Here is a 16,552-nt window from a genome sequence, read left to right on the forward strand (position 1 = left end):
TTCTGCCACACAGCTTGTGTTGCCTATTGGATTACAATATTTCTTCTGTTTTACTCGTCATCTTGGATTCACAGGCTGTCCATATGAGGAAATGCTGCTGTTTTTTTTCCACACAATCTTCCCTATAAGTTCGTCCCCCAGACACGCATGGCGACTGTCGAGACAATCTGGGCGGCGAAGCAGCTGCGCTAGTTAAATAACTTGCCGTTGGACGGTATAAATTTGTTGAGCGTAGGCTCAGACTTTATCACTGGACTTGACGGTATTTTTGGTGACTGAGCGCCCATATACCTTTTAACTTGGGACTTGAGGCAGCTGAGAAATATAACTATTTTGCTTGTGATCGGTTTTTACTTGTTTTCGTAGTGATCATTCAGGATAATGACCTTGAATTTTGTGTTTCGATTAATAATGAAAATCTGTATTGGCCGACTCTGAATATTTCTGTAGAACTTGGTTGTTAAGCTTATTTTCCTTGCACGTGTTCCGTTTGATTCCACAGTTGTGTAAGACCACCATTCGCGAATGTGTGAATTATTAACGACAAACAAGTATTGGATTTAAACAATAATTATTTTGTTTCGACAGACACTGTGTTTATTCATAAATCATTTCGCTAATCTGCCTAACAGATCGAACAGTGAGTTCCCTAATAAATGCATGGGCTAAAGAGCTGGTGTACGGCAGACACCTACAACACTGAAGTGAGCCAAGCTTGTGATCTAGGTTTACACTTCCCGTACCGATGGTGCACTCATAAAAGCGAACTTGTTCGAACTCAGTGTTCCTGGACGCTCATTAAATGATAACCTGATTGCGTTGAAGTGTCTGATAAATTTAATTTCATTTTTAAAGGAAAGTGATCAGTATGTGTCAACTGTATTTACAAAATAAGAACAGTGTTGAAATATATCTCCAACAAACGCATAGAAAAAGATGATTGACATCTAACGTCTTGTTAATGACATGATCATTATAGGCGGAATACAAGCTCTGTCTGGATAAAGATGGCGCAGAAAATTGGTTTCGGTCTTTTCAGAGGAATCTTTCTGGCTTTCACCATAAGATTATTTAGCAGATCTATGGAAAAGCTGAAGCTGGGTGTAAATGAACTTTTCTCGTACAGATACTAGTCTACGTTTCATCACCTCTCTTTGTGACAGTACGGAGCTTATTAGGAATTGGGATTAACCCAGCGCACTGCTGGACAGTCAGCTGTTCATGAATTACTGACGATTATTTCTCCTCCATTTCTTGGGGAAATACAATCTATTTGTCAGGATTCAAACACGCAAACTAATAATGTTTTCGTAGTTGTAACTGTATCACGAAATGTCTAATGACTCTGCATCAGGCTGTATCCAAACCGAAGTCTGACGACGTTCGCTAAGATTTTCAATCGTTCGCCTAACACGTCACGAGCGCAAAATAACTTGAAGTTTATAAATGTATATGTAGCTATGTCAAGATTAGCTGAAAAATAGAAATTTGAACAATCATTTTTCATTTCGGTTTACATACTGTCGATTCACGGCATTACCATTCTTAATAAAAGAAAATTACTCATATGTATGTTCCTTAATCAACATTCCAGTCGCCTTTTGTGTTCCTTAAGCAAATAAGTTGTGCATTTATGAGCCAAATGTTTGACAATGATAGTTTCCTCATCGGCTCTACCTTACCAGCTATGATTTGATAACATTTAAATCTCATGTAGTAATACTAGTTACAAGCAATTTATGGTCCACGTCCCTGACGCTAGGTTCCGGTAGTCATCGCAATTTGTCTAGCAACAGACAGAATAAATTATAATCGGTCTTGCTTCAGATTTTGAGACAAGCAACTCAAGAGGCAGTATTTGGAGCCAAGTGACTCAGGAGCCACAGCTGCTTTGGATTCATCTTGGACATTCTTTCGTGGATTCATCCGGATTACAGTCGTCCGGTCCACCTACACGACTGTCCATTTCCTCGTTGATCTGCGCAAAAGTTTTGTTCCTCGTCTCGGGCATGATTGCGTAGACATAAATAACAGCACACATGCACATCACGGTGAATCCCCAGAAGGAGTAGTAGGCGCCCAGGCCGTCAGAGACCACTTGGAACATCTTCTTGAGGAAGAAGCCATACAGCGCTATCACAGTCGTGCCAATAGACACACCGATGCCCTTGACAGACACGTGGAACAGTTCACCCATGATCAAGGACATCACTGGTGCTGGGCCGACAGAGAATGAAATCTGGAACAAGTTTAACATACATTATAACTTCACATTTTCCGGTCTTCTTAGAGAAAGCTAAGATAATCTAACATGTAGCTAAACATATTAAAAAGTGCAATGCTAAAACGTGTATTGGCCTTACACATTTCAAAACCCATAGAAGTCACTCAAAAGCTGCGTATGTTGTTACCATAGTAGTGCTGCATAAAACTGACAGTTACGCAGAAGTGAAGTTACAATCTGCTTTTATCATGTGTACCTAATAGTCAGTGTCTTGTAGAGAAACATTTGCTTCTGTGACGGTAAGGGAAGGTAGGTGTGATAACGATCTGCATTAAATAACGACGACAGATGGACAAGTTTTAATGGTGTTCGAGTTTCACACTGAAACGTCTCAGACACAGATGGTCAAAATAAGTAACTGAAAAATCTATTGTGATGCAGATCATTCACTATTTGTATTTTGATTGACAAGTATGAAAATATTCCTATCAAACAGTGACGGAAGAATCCATGATATTGTCTAAATTTCTTCATTCTCGTGTTCAAAGTTACTGGATGTACATCAAACCATAGCTTCAGCTTGGAAAACTATCGGCCAACGACGCCCAGTGGTTAGAAGGCACATACATCACCGATATTTTGTTGTTTTGTACTCAATTGGTAAGACCACAGTGTCCGTACTACATACGCTCTTCCCTTGCTGCAGTCTCTGGGCGGTTGTATCTTCCTGAAGATAATACGTAAGTGATGCCACCGACAACGTTTGCACAGGTTACGATTCGTTAGAGGGGAAAGTTTAAAAGCAAAGCACACCAACATTTTCACTGAACTGATAATCGTTCTCTTCAAGAATGAATTCTTGTGTAGGCAGTAAAATTAAAGGAGGTAAGTTTCATTATCCCTAAGAGCCGGAACTTATAACACACCATTCTAAACGAACAGATGTGTATCCTTCGATGTAGATGGATTCTGAGTGGGAGATGTGGCAGAAAATAATGAAACTAATACAGAAAACGCTTACCCAACTGCAGATACCAGTTTTCCAAAACAGTCACCCAGTTGGAAACTGTATAGCTTTACATCAGCAATATAAATTGGTAAACCTGCACCCACAGAAACGTAATGACAGGTATCGCTGACAGCGATCTGGCAACATTGCTGACTTATATTCTCCGACGCTTCTAGGTCAAAAAAAAAAAAATGGTTCAAATGGTTCTGAGCACTATGGGTATGGGACTTAACGTCTGACGTCATCAGTCCCCTAGAACTTAGAACTACTTAAACCTAACTAACCGAAGGACATCACACACACATCCATGCCCGAGGCAGGATTCGAACCTGCGACCGTAGCAGTCGCGCGGTTCTGGACTGAAGCGCCTAGAACCGCTAGGCCACCGCGGCCGGCGCTTCTAGGTCAATCTCTCTTTGGCTGGCAGTACAAATTTCAGTCTCCTTCAAATGGTTCAAATGGCTCTGAGCACTATGGGACTCAACTGCTGTGGTCATAAGTCCCCTAGAACTTAGAACTACTTAAACCTAACTAACCTAAGGACAGCACACAACACCCAGCCATCACGAGGCAGAGAAAATCCCTGACCCCGCCGGGAATCGAACCCGGGAACCCGGGCGTGGGAAGCGAGAACGCTACCGCACGACCACGAGATGCGGGCTCAGTCTCCTTCAGGAGATACATAGCCGTATACAACGAGATAAGGGAAGATGAGTTTTTGTACTGCGCCACGAAAGAAGGGACAGCCACATTTGGACGAACGTGTGCCTACAGTTTTTATATAAAGCTTCGGGAATTCGCGAACAATTGTTCAAATGGCTCTGAGTACTATGGGACTTAACTTCTGAGGTCATCAGTCCCCTAGAACTTAGAACTACTTAAACCTAACTAACCTAAGGACATCACAAACATCCATGCCCGAGACAGGATTCGAACCTGCGACCGTAGCTGTCGCGCGGAAGTCTTCAGGGGACGTTCCTTCTCAGGGCACAAATTTTTGAATCGCATAGTAAAAGAGAAACAGTAAAAGACGAGTCGTGGTAATGGGGGCTAACGACGTCAAAAATTGACGCAAACGTGAAATGAGTAAACGCTCTTCTCGGCTGAGACCGCCAGATAATATTGAGGTTAAGGATTAGTAAGTTGAGTTTTACCTTTCTCCAGAGTGTGGTACAATATTGGGACACGAAAAGTTTGTAAGTCAAGCTGGTTTCAAAACATAAATTAGAACTGAACGAAAAGACAATTGATCGTCGTATGTTCTGACTTTCTTGACATAACTGCCAATGGTCTAGGTTTATTCAATCATATTTTAAGTAATTATGATTAATGGATTTTCATTTATCGTTCCAGACCAGAACGTCTAAGTGAAGAATGTAACACGACAAATTACCTCCATCAAAGAAACCTCGAATAAGCAAAGTAAAATCCGTTTGATGTCATTTCTTAATGCCGGCTGGAGTGGCCGAGTGGTTCTAGGCGCTTCAGTCTAGAACCGAGCGACCGCTACGTCGCAGGTTCGAATCCTGCCTCGGGCATGGATGTGTGCGATGTCCTTAGGTAAGTTAGGTTTCAGTAGTTCTAAGTCTATGGGACTGATGACCTCAGATGTCCCATAGTGCTTAGAGCCATTTGAACCATTTTTTGTAGATCTTCTGCCAAATAGGTTTATCGTCCCATAGTGCTTAGAGCCATTTGAACCATTTTTTTGTGTAGCATCTGCCAAATAGGTTTAACGTTAAACATTTCAGAAAACCCACGATGCAGCCGCCGATCAACTGTATCTGATTATTCTGACAGTGGCAGCACTCTTCTGCGTGGTGCTACCTCCACCACCAGACTATTATTAACATTCTGATGTTGTGAAAAGTGTTCACTGATATTTACATCAGTGCAAAAAAAATTGAATAGGATTCTACGAGTACCACGAACTCTCCCGAGTATAGTTATTCATAGGGAAACACAATCATCGGTTACGCCGGCGAAGGAGATAGTCATCCCTGCGGTAGCTCCAAGATATTGGCCATTCAAAATGATCAAAATTATCCCTCAACAGTGGCCGTCTGTCACGCCATACGTAATGTATCTAAAATTACTCCTGCAATTAAAATCTTCGTTAGATAATTAACAGCTGCTTAAAATCACTACCTCACACGCTCTAAAATTATATTACGTCTACCGAAACCTTCTGCATGGTTTCGTTCACTTTGTTCTGCTGCATTACATTAATTATTATTTGTTTGATGCATACGGGTTCATGTGATGCATTTACAAGTAAGCCGGCCGCGGTGGTCTAGCGGTTCTAGGCGCTCAGTCCCGAACCGCGCGACTGCTACGGTCGCAGGTTCGAATCCTGCCTCGGGCATGGATGTGTGTGATGTCCTTAGGTTAGTTAGGTTTAAGTAGTTCTAAGTTCTAGGGGACTGATGACCACAGATGTTAAGTCCCATAGTGCTCAGAGCCATTTACAAGTAAACAAGAATAACGTTATGGAATTGCTGAAAAATCACTTTACAGTAACTATATTCATATTGGAAAACCAAAGATAATATTATACATGAAACCAATACTAGCTTTCCCTTGAGATGCTGTTGCATTACATTGAATCCAATCATTCCGGCGAGCGGCACCCAATCGAAGGAAGTAGGCACGTCTCCGTAGATGTCGTCGACATAGAAATAGGCTCCCTCTGCAGCCAGACAGATGGCGCACACTGTGAAAGTCGCCATACAGAGGGGCCGCCTATCGAACCTCTCGACGACCAGCGACGACGCAACGTTTGCACCAAGCGTGATGGCCGACAGGATAATGGAAGAGATGTTCGAGTCAAGTTCGCTTCCACTTTTCTCAAATATGTACGTCGTGTACGTGGTGAGAGCTATCGATCCAGACGACATCTGGAGCAGAATGAACCCTATCGCTAAGAGCAACGTTCGGCGATGCACAGACACCAAGATGATGTCCGTGATTTTCCCTTTGTTTTGTTGTTTCTCACGTATATCTTTATACAACAACTCCAGCTCAAACTTGAGCTCCTCTGGTGTTAGTTGGCCTTTGAGTCTTTCGAGACACCTAACAGCTTCCGCTTCTCTGTGTTGTGTGAGAAAGAAGTATGGTGACTCCGGCATCCAGATGAATGTCAAGGCGAAGATGATCGGAATTGAGGTGCAGATGAGAGCAACGGTGGTGATGGATAGGTAAGGCCCAATGCAATACACGAGCAGGGTGCCACATTGCATCAGGATATAGTGGATCGCAATTAGCGTCCCCCTTAGGTCGGTGTCGGCTATCTCACACAGAAACACGGGTATGGCCGTGATAATGGCACCACCTCCCAAGCTCCCAATCGCTCGTGCTGCGAGCAGCATTCCGTAGGAATCGGCGAATGCCACCATCAACCACCAGCCGACAAAGGGTGCTGCTCCAAGAAGGGCCACTTTCTTGCGCCCCATGACGTCCACTGCGTAGCCAGTAGCGAATATGGCCACCAGCATGGTGAGTGAGTTGATGGACGCGAGCCAAGAGCCTTCGTCAGCGGTGAGTGGAATTGGCGAATCTTCAGCCTCCAGGATCGGCAGAGTCGTTCCAGGCCAACCCATGTAAGTGCCGTAGCACGTGTAGATCAGCGACACTGTAAGAAAACAAAAAGAAGGCCATAAGAGTATGAACATATTATCTGCGAGATCCCGGCCACATGGTGGGCAGAACTGATGAGGGGTGATACGGACACCTTGAAGGTAACAGTGACTGAGTATTTGAGAATACCTGGAAACCAAAACAGTTTTTGATAGTAAATACGGTCTGCTTAAAGTTGCAGTACTGCCCTGTATGCTAGCGATGGCTATTCGCCACAGGACCTGAGTGTTCATCACAGCCGGCCGCAGTGCCCGAGCGGTTCTAGGCGCTACAGTCTGGAACCGCGCGACCGTTACAGTCGCAGGTTCGAATCCTGCCTCGGGCATGGATGTGTGTGATGTCCTTAGGTTAGTTAGGTTTAAGTAGTTCTAAGTTCTAGGGGACTGATGACCTCAGAAGTTAAGTCCCATAGTGCTTAGAGCCATTTTCTTGTTCATCACAGTTTTACCTTGTTTTTGTATTAAGTGATGGGAGCAATCACAGTTACTGATTTTGTTTCTCTTACTGATTTTAGGCAGACAGATCGATCTAATGACGGTTATAACGATCGAAACTGATTATTGAATCGAATAAAACAAATTCGCAATCAAAAACTGTTTTGGTTTCCACGTGTTTTCTAGTGGGCAAAAACCGAGCTATGAGACTAAACAGTCAATATCGTGATACCTCAAGACAAGAATGCCGTTAGCCACGAACAAATCGAGAGCCGCATTTATACATACGCTCATGAACGCTCAGACATGACTTTGTCGCCATGTTCCCATTTCGTTAGTATCATCAGCTGTAAGCAGGGTTGCATTCACTGAATATTTTTTGTTGACGTTGCGTTCTCCGTGTTGCGGTTTTTCCTACTTATTACATTAAATTAATGTCATTTGTGACTCCTAAGAATGTCAAAAAGTGTTCATGCTGTCACGGGGAATAAGGTTGTTGCAGAAGAATAACCAAACATAAGAATGGTATTCGTGTTTCTAATACCTCTAAACAGTACAAGGATAGTTTTATAATCTGTGCAATGTTAAAGAAGAAAGATTAGCGAAAGACAGCTGATAAGCCGAAATAAGTGACTAGGCAACGAATAAACTTTTAGAAGGAGAATAAAAAGTATTGTCTCTATGGATTAAGAAAAAGATAATTGCTTTTGTATCGGCGTCACGGCATAAAGTAATTTTAGTGTGAATCTGTAGCAGTGGATTGTAGCCGTACCCGTAAGTCAGGGGCCGGCTAGTTGATAATAACTTTGTGCTATGTGAAGCAGCAAAGTATTTTGTGCCGACATTGGCGCAAGAGTTGCCGAAACGACGTACTCAGTGCGATTGCGAGTAACTTTTGCAATAAACCGCCATCGAAACTAGCGTATTAGCGCTATCGTAATGTGACTTGAAGAGGTCCATTCGCAAAACGGTTGCGCACTACCGAGTAAAAATAGGGGGCTGTCAAGTAATATCAGTGTCTTTAGTGTCACAGCTCTCTTGGACGACGGTACCGTGCTACAAGGGAGACTACATGAAGCATCCAACGGGGGACCGCAGTTCGAGTCTGTGGCGGGACAACGATTCCACCCTCTGGTTGGACGTAAACGTAGCAGCTAGCGCCTCGCCGGGGATATTATCTACAGGAATAGCTTCCGGCCAGCGTGTAAATCTGTCAACAATGGTTAACATATACCGTTGACCTTCGGGTAGTGGTAGCGGTCCCACGATCTCAGTATGTATATGGGCAAACCTCTCGGTCGTGTCCAGGAATTTACCTACTGGCACTTGAACATAACGTGAAACTTTCCTGCACTGGCAATTAACGCACTCACGAGACCATTAATGGAAATCGTTTTGTATCCCGGGCCACACATGACGATAAGATAAAAGTTTCGTCGTCACCGCTACTCCGGGATGACGAGATCGTGGAGGCTATGAAATACTTGTTTGCACAGCTCTGCCTGAACTAACGGGCGAGCTTTTCCATTGGATATGTCACAATACACCTTAGTTTCAATGTTTGCCTCTGAAACGTCAGTGAGCGTGTGCTGCAGAGCTATTTTTGTATCGTTTAGGCAATCTTTGAGTTCTTTGTCAAACTGCTTTGCTTGAGCCAAGCATGCGAGATCGATTGTCACCGTGACGGCGGTAACGCGCGATAAACAGTCCGACACTGCATTTTTGTATACTCAAGTATGTTTAATGTCTGTGGAAAATTGGGCAGTAAATTGTTGGTGGTTAAACTGCCTTCGACAGCACTTGTCGCTGTTCTGGTGGAAAGCGAAGGTCAGAGCTTTGTGGTCCGTGTAGAATGTGAAAGTAGGAGAATAAAGCTGAAGTTGGTGCAGTCAGCGTTGTTGCCAATTTATTCATTGTGGCAACTCTCCCAGGGGCGTTTCCAAACTTTCTGCCCAGGGAGGGGCCGGGATTGGGGGAGGGGGGGGGGCAGTGTGACCACCCCCACTTCCCCTCTCTCCCTCACTTTCACCCCTCCTGTCCTCTAGTTGCCTCCCATCAACGAATTGTGAGCTGATCAGAAAAAGATTGTCCTGAGCTGCTGGAGAGGCAGGACACAAGGTACTGTCTTTATTTATTTATATGTGGATTGTCTACACGTACCTTTACAATGACTGTTTTTGTGTCCTAGGTGGTGATCATCCTGACCTCTAGATCTTTGGACATTGCAGTTTTCGTTTTAATGGCTTAGTATGCGTAACAAGAATGCAGATGATGAATGCAGATGATGAAGAAATTGATGAAATGTATGACGAGATAAAAGAAATTATTCAGGTAGTGAAGGGAGACGAAAATTTAATAGTCACAGGTGACTGGAATTCGTCAGTAGGAAAAGGGAGAGAAGGAAACATAGTAGGTGAATATGGGTTGGGGGGAAGAAATGAAAGAGGAAGCCGCCTTGTAGAATTTTGCACAGAGCATAACTTAATCATAGCTAACACTTGGTTCAAGAATCATAAAAGAAGGTTGTATACCTGGAAGAATCCTGGAGATACTAAAAGGTATCAGATAGATTATATAATGGTAAGACAGAGATTTAGGAACCAGGTTTTAAATTGTAAGACATTTCCAGGGGCAGATGTGGATTCTGACCACAATCTATTGGTTATGAACTGCAGATTGAAACTGAAGAAGCTGCAAAAAGGTGGGAATTTAAGGAGATGGGACCTGGATAAACTGAAAAAGCCAGAGGTTGTAGAGAGTTTCAGGGAGAGCATAAGGGAACAATTGACAGGAATGGGGGAAAGAAATACAGTAGAAGAAGAATGGGTAGCTCTGAGGGATGAAGTAGTGAAGGCAGCAGAGGATCAAGTAGGTAAAAAGACGAGGGCTAATAGAAATCCTTGGGTAACAGAAGAAATATTGAATTTAATTGATGAAAGGAGAAAATATAATAATGAAGCAGGCAAAAAGGAATACAAACGTCTCAAAAATGAGATCGACAGGAAGTGCAAAATGGCTAAGCAGGGATGGCTAGAGGACAAATGTAAGGATGTAGAGGCTTGTCTCACTAGGGGTAAGATAGATACTGCCTACAGGAAAATTAAAGAGACCTTTGGAGAGAAGAGAACCACTTGTATGAATATCAAGAGCTCAGATGGCAACCCAGTTCTAAGCAAAGAAGGGAATGCAGAAAGGTGGAAGGAGTATATAGAGGGTTTATACAAGGGTGATGTACTTGAGGACAATATTATGGAAATGGAAGAGGATGTAGATGAAGATGAAATGGGAGATAAGATACTGCGTGAAGAGTTTGACAGAGCCCTGAAAGACCTGAGTCGAAACAAGGCCCCGGGAGTAGACAACATTCCATTGGAACTACTGATGGCCTTAGGAGAGCCAGTCATGACAAAACTCTACCATCTGGTGAGCAAGATGTATGAGACAGGCGAAATACCCACAGACTTCAAGAAGAATATAATAATTCCAATCCCAAAGAAAGCAGGTGTTGACAGATGTGAAAATTACCGAACTATCAGTTTAATAAGTCATAGCTGCAAAATACTAACGCGAATTCTTTACAGACGAATGGAAAAACTGGTAGAAGCGGACCTCGGGGAAGATCAGTTTGGATTCCGTAGAAATGTTGGAACACGTGAGGCAATACTAACCTTACGACTTATCTTAGAAGAAAGATTAAGAAAAGGCAAACCTACGTTTCTAGCATTTGTAGATTTAGAGAAAGCTTTTGACAACGTTAACTGGAATACTCTCTTTCAAATTCTCAAGGTGTCAGGGGTAAAATACAGGGAGCGAAAGGCTATTTACAATTTTTACAGAAACCAGATGGCAGTTATAAGAGTCGAGGGGCATGAAAGGGAAGCAGTGGTTGGGAAAGGAGTGAGACAGGGTTGTAGCCTCTCCCCGATGTTATTCAATCTGTATATTGAGCAAGCAGTAAAGGAAACAAAAGAAAAATTCGGAGTAGGTATTAAAATTCATGGAGAAGAAGAAAAACTTTGAGGTTCGCCGATGACATTGTAATTCTGTCAGAGACAGCAAAGGACTTGGAAGAGCAGTTGAACGGAATGGACTGTGTCTTGAAAGGAGGATATAAGATGAACCTCAACAAAAGCAAAACGAGGATAATGGAATGTAGTCGGGTGATGCTGAGGGAATTAGATTTGGAAATGAGTCACTTAAAGTAGTAAAGGAGTTTTGCTATTTGGGGAGCAAAATAACTGATGATGGTCGAAGTAGAGAGGATATAAAATGTAGACTGGCAATGGCAGGGAAATCGTTTCTGAAGAAGAGAAATTTGTTAACATCGAGTATAGATTTAAGTGTCAGGAAGTCGTTTCTGAAAGTATTTGTATGGAGTGTAGACATGTATGGAAGTGAAACATGGACGATAACCAGTTTGGACAAGAAGAGAATAGAAGCTTTCGAAATGTGGTGCTACAGAAGAATGCTGAAGATAAGGTGGGTAGATCACGTAACTAATGAGGAGGTATTGAATAGGATTGGGGAGAAGAGAAGTTTGTGGCACAACTTGACTAGAAGAAGGGATCGGTTAGTAGGACATGTTTTGAGGCATCAAGGGATCACAAATTTAGCATTGGAGGGCAGCGTGGAGGGTAAAAATCGTAGAGGGAGTCCAAGAGATCAATACATTAAGCAGATTCAGATGGATGTAGGTTGCAGTAGGTACTGGGAGATGAAGAAGATTGCACAGGATAGAGTAGCATGGAGAGCTGCATCAAGCCAGTCTCAGGACTGAAGACCACAACAACAACACGCGTAACAACATTTGGAACAATGGAATATAGTACAGGACTTAAACTACAGTACACGGACAGTATGCACAGTCCTTTGTCAGTCACACCAGTGGAAGAATGGAATGATTTTCTTACAGCCAGGTGAGTATGTAAGTATCCTCACTCCACCAGACTTTTGTTGTTTTTTCACGTATTTTCCATTAATTTTCCCAATTTTACCAGGTTTTCCGTAATTTCAACACATTTTACACAATTACTCGAGTTCCAAGCCGCTCCTCTCCACGACTTTTGTCGTCAACAAAACGTCACGTCACATCATTCTTGTGATTCCATCTGCCAGTGACATTGCAACATGGTTCTCAGTTTCTGTATCATTGTTAAAGCACACTGTCTAATTTGTGACTGCTATATACATGTGAACTTATCGTCAAACCTGTTACGCTGGCTGCGTCACATGACACAAAAATTGTTCTGTAATATGCAAAATAACAATCAGCAGAGCTTAGGTGCCAAAACTATGTTCCTTAGCTGAAACACTTTATAAATTCGATAGTATTTTAGTACTATTGGCCATCGCTTCCTCTGTTGTTGGGAGTCACAAAGTATTCTCGCTTTCATAGGAGAAAGTCGGAGACTGAAATATCTCACCAATATATATTATGAATACCACCTCAACAAATGAAGCATATCCATAGCAACACTCTGCCATCTGTTTCGAAATGATCTGCCCAATTATTAAACCTATCGGCTAAGAATACTGAGCAAAACATTAGATGGTCTCTCTATCTTTAACCAACTATATTTACAACATTGAATTTGGTTTAATTCGCAACTGGCCAAAAGGAGACAGCACGATACACGCTACATTCAACTCATGAAGGAAGAGAATGACCTGAGTTCCACATAATGAATACACTTCAATATTTTGCTTCCGGAAAGAGTATAACACATGTTCCAAACTTGCACAACTGACTGATGCTAGTGATACAGACCGTATTGTATTACCAGCACTAATCATATTGATTGGTATTCTCAGTCCACTACCATAACTACCATCATAAGAAGCCTTTTCTACTCTAATCTTACCCACGCCACCCATCCAAGTACACATGATCTCTCTAGATGTATGTATGACGAGGAGGTTAGCACTACTTATTGAGCAAGCAGTAAAGGAAACAAAAGAAAAATTCGGAGTAGGTATTAAAATTCATGGAGAAGAAGTAAAAACTTTGAGATTTGCCGATGACATTGTAATTCTGTCAGAGACAGCAAAGGACGTGGAAGAGCAGTTGAACGGAATGGACAGTGTCTTGAAAGGAGGATATAAGATGAACATCAGCAAAAGCAAAAGGATGATAATGGAATGTAGTTGAATAAAATCGGGTGATGATGAGGGAATTAGATTAGGAAATGAGTCACTTAAAGTAGTAAAGGAGTTTTGCTATTTAGGGAGTAAAATAACTGATGATGGTCGAAGTAGAGAGGATATAAAATGTAGACTGGCAATGGCAAGGAAATCGTTTCTGAAGAAGAGAAATTTGTTAACATCGAGTATAGATTTAAGTGTCAGGAATTCGTTTCTGAAAGTATTTGTATGGAGTTTAGCCATGTATGGATGTGAAACATGGACGTTAACTAGTTTGGACAAGAAGAGAATAGAAGCTTTCGAAATGTTGTTCTACAGAAGAATGCTGAAGATTAGATGGGTAGATCACGTAACTAATGAGGAGGTATTGAATAGGATTGGGGAGAAGAGGAGTTTGTGGCACAACTTGACTAGAAGAAGGGATCGGTTGGTAGGACATGTTCTAAGGCATCAAGGGATCACCAATTTGGTACTGGAGGGCAGCGTGGAGGGTAAAAATCGTAGAGGGAGACCAAGAGATGAATACACTAAGCAGATTCAGAAGGATGTAGGTTGCAGTAGGTACTGGGAGATGAAGAAGATTGCACAGGATAGAGTAGCATGTAGAGCTGCATCAAACCAGTCTCAGGACTGAAGACCACAACAACAACAACAACAACAACAGTACATTTTCCCTCAATTTATATGTATTTTTCGACGATTTCTTAATTTCACCGATTTTTTGTCTTTCTTGCACACTTTTTCGATATATACAGACATGCTCAAAAGTATCCGAACGACCTGAGTTGCATTTCGTCTGATTCACATGCAACCCACATAACGCAGCTATCTAGCAGGTCCTCTAATCGCTCCTTGGTACAGTCGTTTGACTATTGAAAATGGTTCCAACAAGCCACCACTAGAAATCTCTGCTCTGTATCGCAATGACTCAATATTTAAAGTAATACCACGATACTACAAATATCAGGGAGCGCCTTATCATAGATAAGACTGCGATTAAGACTTGTAAGCTCACATTTATTGCAATGAATGACATACCTGAAATGTTACCACTCTCATTATTACGTCAGATAGGTAATGCACCTAGTAAGTACGTCGTATTCATGATTTCCTCTTCAAAGTAACATACCGTACTTGTTATTTAACACAAAGTGACATTAAAAATTTACGTTATTCAGGAGCAGCTAGTTAAGAACATGTATGTACTTCATATGACACGACGAACCGTCTCGTTCTGCATTTGGATTCAAGCCCAGGTGACTAACGGAAACTAACAGTCATTCCTGACTATGCAAACAGAGACTGATAAAACTCGATTTTAGACGGTATCAATTAGCAAATATCAACTTTAAATTACATAACGTAAACATTTTTAACGGACACGAATTCCTACGCAGCATCCATTGTCCCTGTTAACGAACTACGAGATATGATAAATATTGCTTCTTCATAAGTAACTTACTTGAAATGCCGTGAGGTAAAGCTTTGTGTTGGACAGGGATTCGAACCCAGAACCTAATCGGATTGTTATCGAAGCACAATCAACTGTGACATATAGGATTTTCTCGGCTGTAGCTAGATGTTTTAACTGAAATGACGAGACGAAACATTAATTTTTTCCTTCTTCAGACTCCAACCCGGCACCTATCGCTGTTATATTCAAGACATACGAACGTTAAATATGGGTTTCTTACACCAGCAGCGACGTGTGAGCATGTTTGAAATACAAATAATATGACAAAGAGTTCAGTGCTGATTGGGAATCGAATCCCACACATATCGTTGTTGACTACACACAAAGAGACGTTAGCTACCGAATTTTTCTCCACCAGCAGCTCGGAATAACATCCTTGAACTTACAGTGATCTCTCAAATAGTTCTGTGTCTCACTGCGAGTCAAAAACGTCAGATATCGTTAGTGTTGGCAACGAATGAAAATGCATTAAAAATCAAAATTATTATCCACCAGCAGATAGGTGTTCTCATGCTAGAGCTTGATGATACATAATGAAAACTTTAGTGCCGGGCAAGAATTCGAACCCATTCACGCGCAGTATGTAGAGATGTTGAGGAATGTGCAGTTTTGAACAGACAACAAATAGTAGTCGACCTGCATTGTCACGAAGGGATTAAATTCCGCGTTATGGGCGGTCTGAGTAGCATTCCCAGTTCAGAACCAATTTTATCGACATACAGAAGCTCAAATAAAAGATGGAATAAGTGTCCTGTGACCCTAAATAGCGTTTGTTTCGTTACTAGAAATAAATAACTAGTATAACAAAGGTTACTGGTGATAGAGTTCCCACTCCTGTCTTTACTGTGGTTCAACCTAACGTCTACTTGGCAGAGAACAAATATAATGTTTAATGTGAATTTCAGACCACAATGCCATTATACCTTCTTCACTTGGCGTAGCCAGAAGAGAATAGAATCTGCCTCTCCCTACCAAAAATCGTAGGCAGAAGTCGGAATCGAATCCAGAACAATATCATATGAACCTAACATCAATCCAACAGACCACCAAATCATGTTCTCTGAGGCTCATTTTTCTATCATAGCGCCGTTGCGACACACTCGAAGAGAATTCTGACACACAGGCTCCCTGTAGTGGTTTGCAAAATGGCTCTGAGCACTATGGGACTCAACTGCTGTGGTCATTAGTCCCCTAGAACTTAGAACTACGTAAACCTAACTAACCTAAGGACATCACACACATCCATGCCCGAGGCAGGATTCGAACCTGCGACCGTAGCAGTCGCACGGTTCCGGACTGCGCGCCTAGAACCGCGAGACCACCGCGGCCGGCAGTGGTTTGCAGTATGTTCGGTTCGTACATGTACTTGGTTGACTGAATCGCCATGAACTAGCTACCTCGGCTACACAGTGCATACATTCGACTCTATTTTGTAATCACCGAAATAAAATCACGTAACTACCACCAACACAGAACTGCCAACAGTGGAGGTTGCAGAAATTTTAAATAGGAAGTGTTCCTTTCCATTTGAGCTACTCTAATGCGCGTTCTGTTTGTTGAAAACGTCGTCCAGTGCAAAAGAAAAGCTGTAACTGTCGGTCTCTCAGAAGTCTAGATCCGGCAATATGCATCAT

General features: G+C 42.2%; 1 protein-coding gene across 1 annotated transcript in view; it reads right to left on the minus strand.

The window, feature by feature from the left end:
* Positions 1-1,527: 1,527 nt before the first annotated feature.
* LOC126257673 (facilitated trehalose transporter Tret1-like) overlaps positions 1,528-16,552 on the minus strand; it is a 40,449-nt gene continuing 25,424 nt past the window's right edge. The window contains exons 2-3 of the mRNA XM_049955582.1: positions 5,834-6,864; positions 1,528-2,239 (exon numbers count right to left, since the gene is read on the minus strand). Coding sequence (XP_049811539.1) covers positions 1,898-2,239; positions 5,834-6,864 — 1,373 coding nt within the window. The 3' untranslated portion in view covers positions 1,528-1,897. The remainder of the gene's footprint in view (positions 2,240-5,833; positions 6,865-16,552) is intronic.

The sequence above is a fragment of the Schistocerca nitens genome, chromosome 1, assembly GCF_023898315.1.
Source record: "Schistocerca nitens isolate TAMUIC-IGC-003100 chromosome 1, iqSchNite1.1, whole genome shotgun sequence".
NCBI classification, from domain to species: domain Eukaryota; kingdom Metazoa; phylum Arthropoda; class Insecta; order Orthoptera; family Acrididae; genus Schistocerca; species Schistocerca nitens.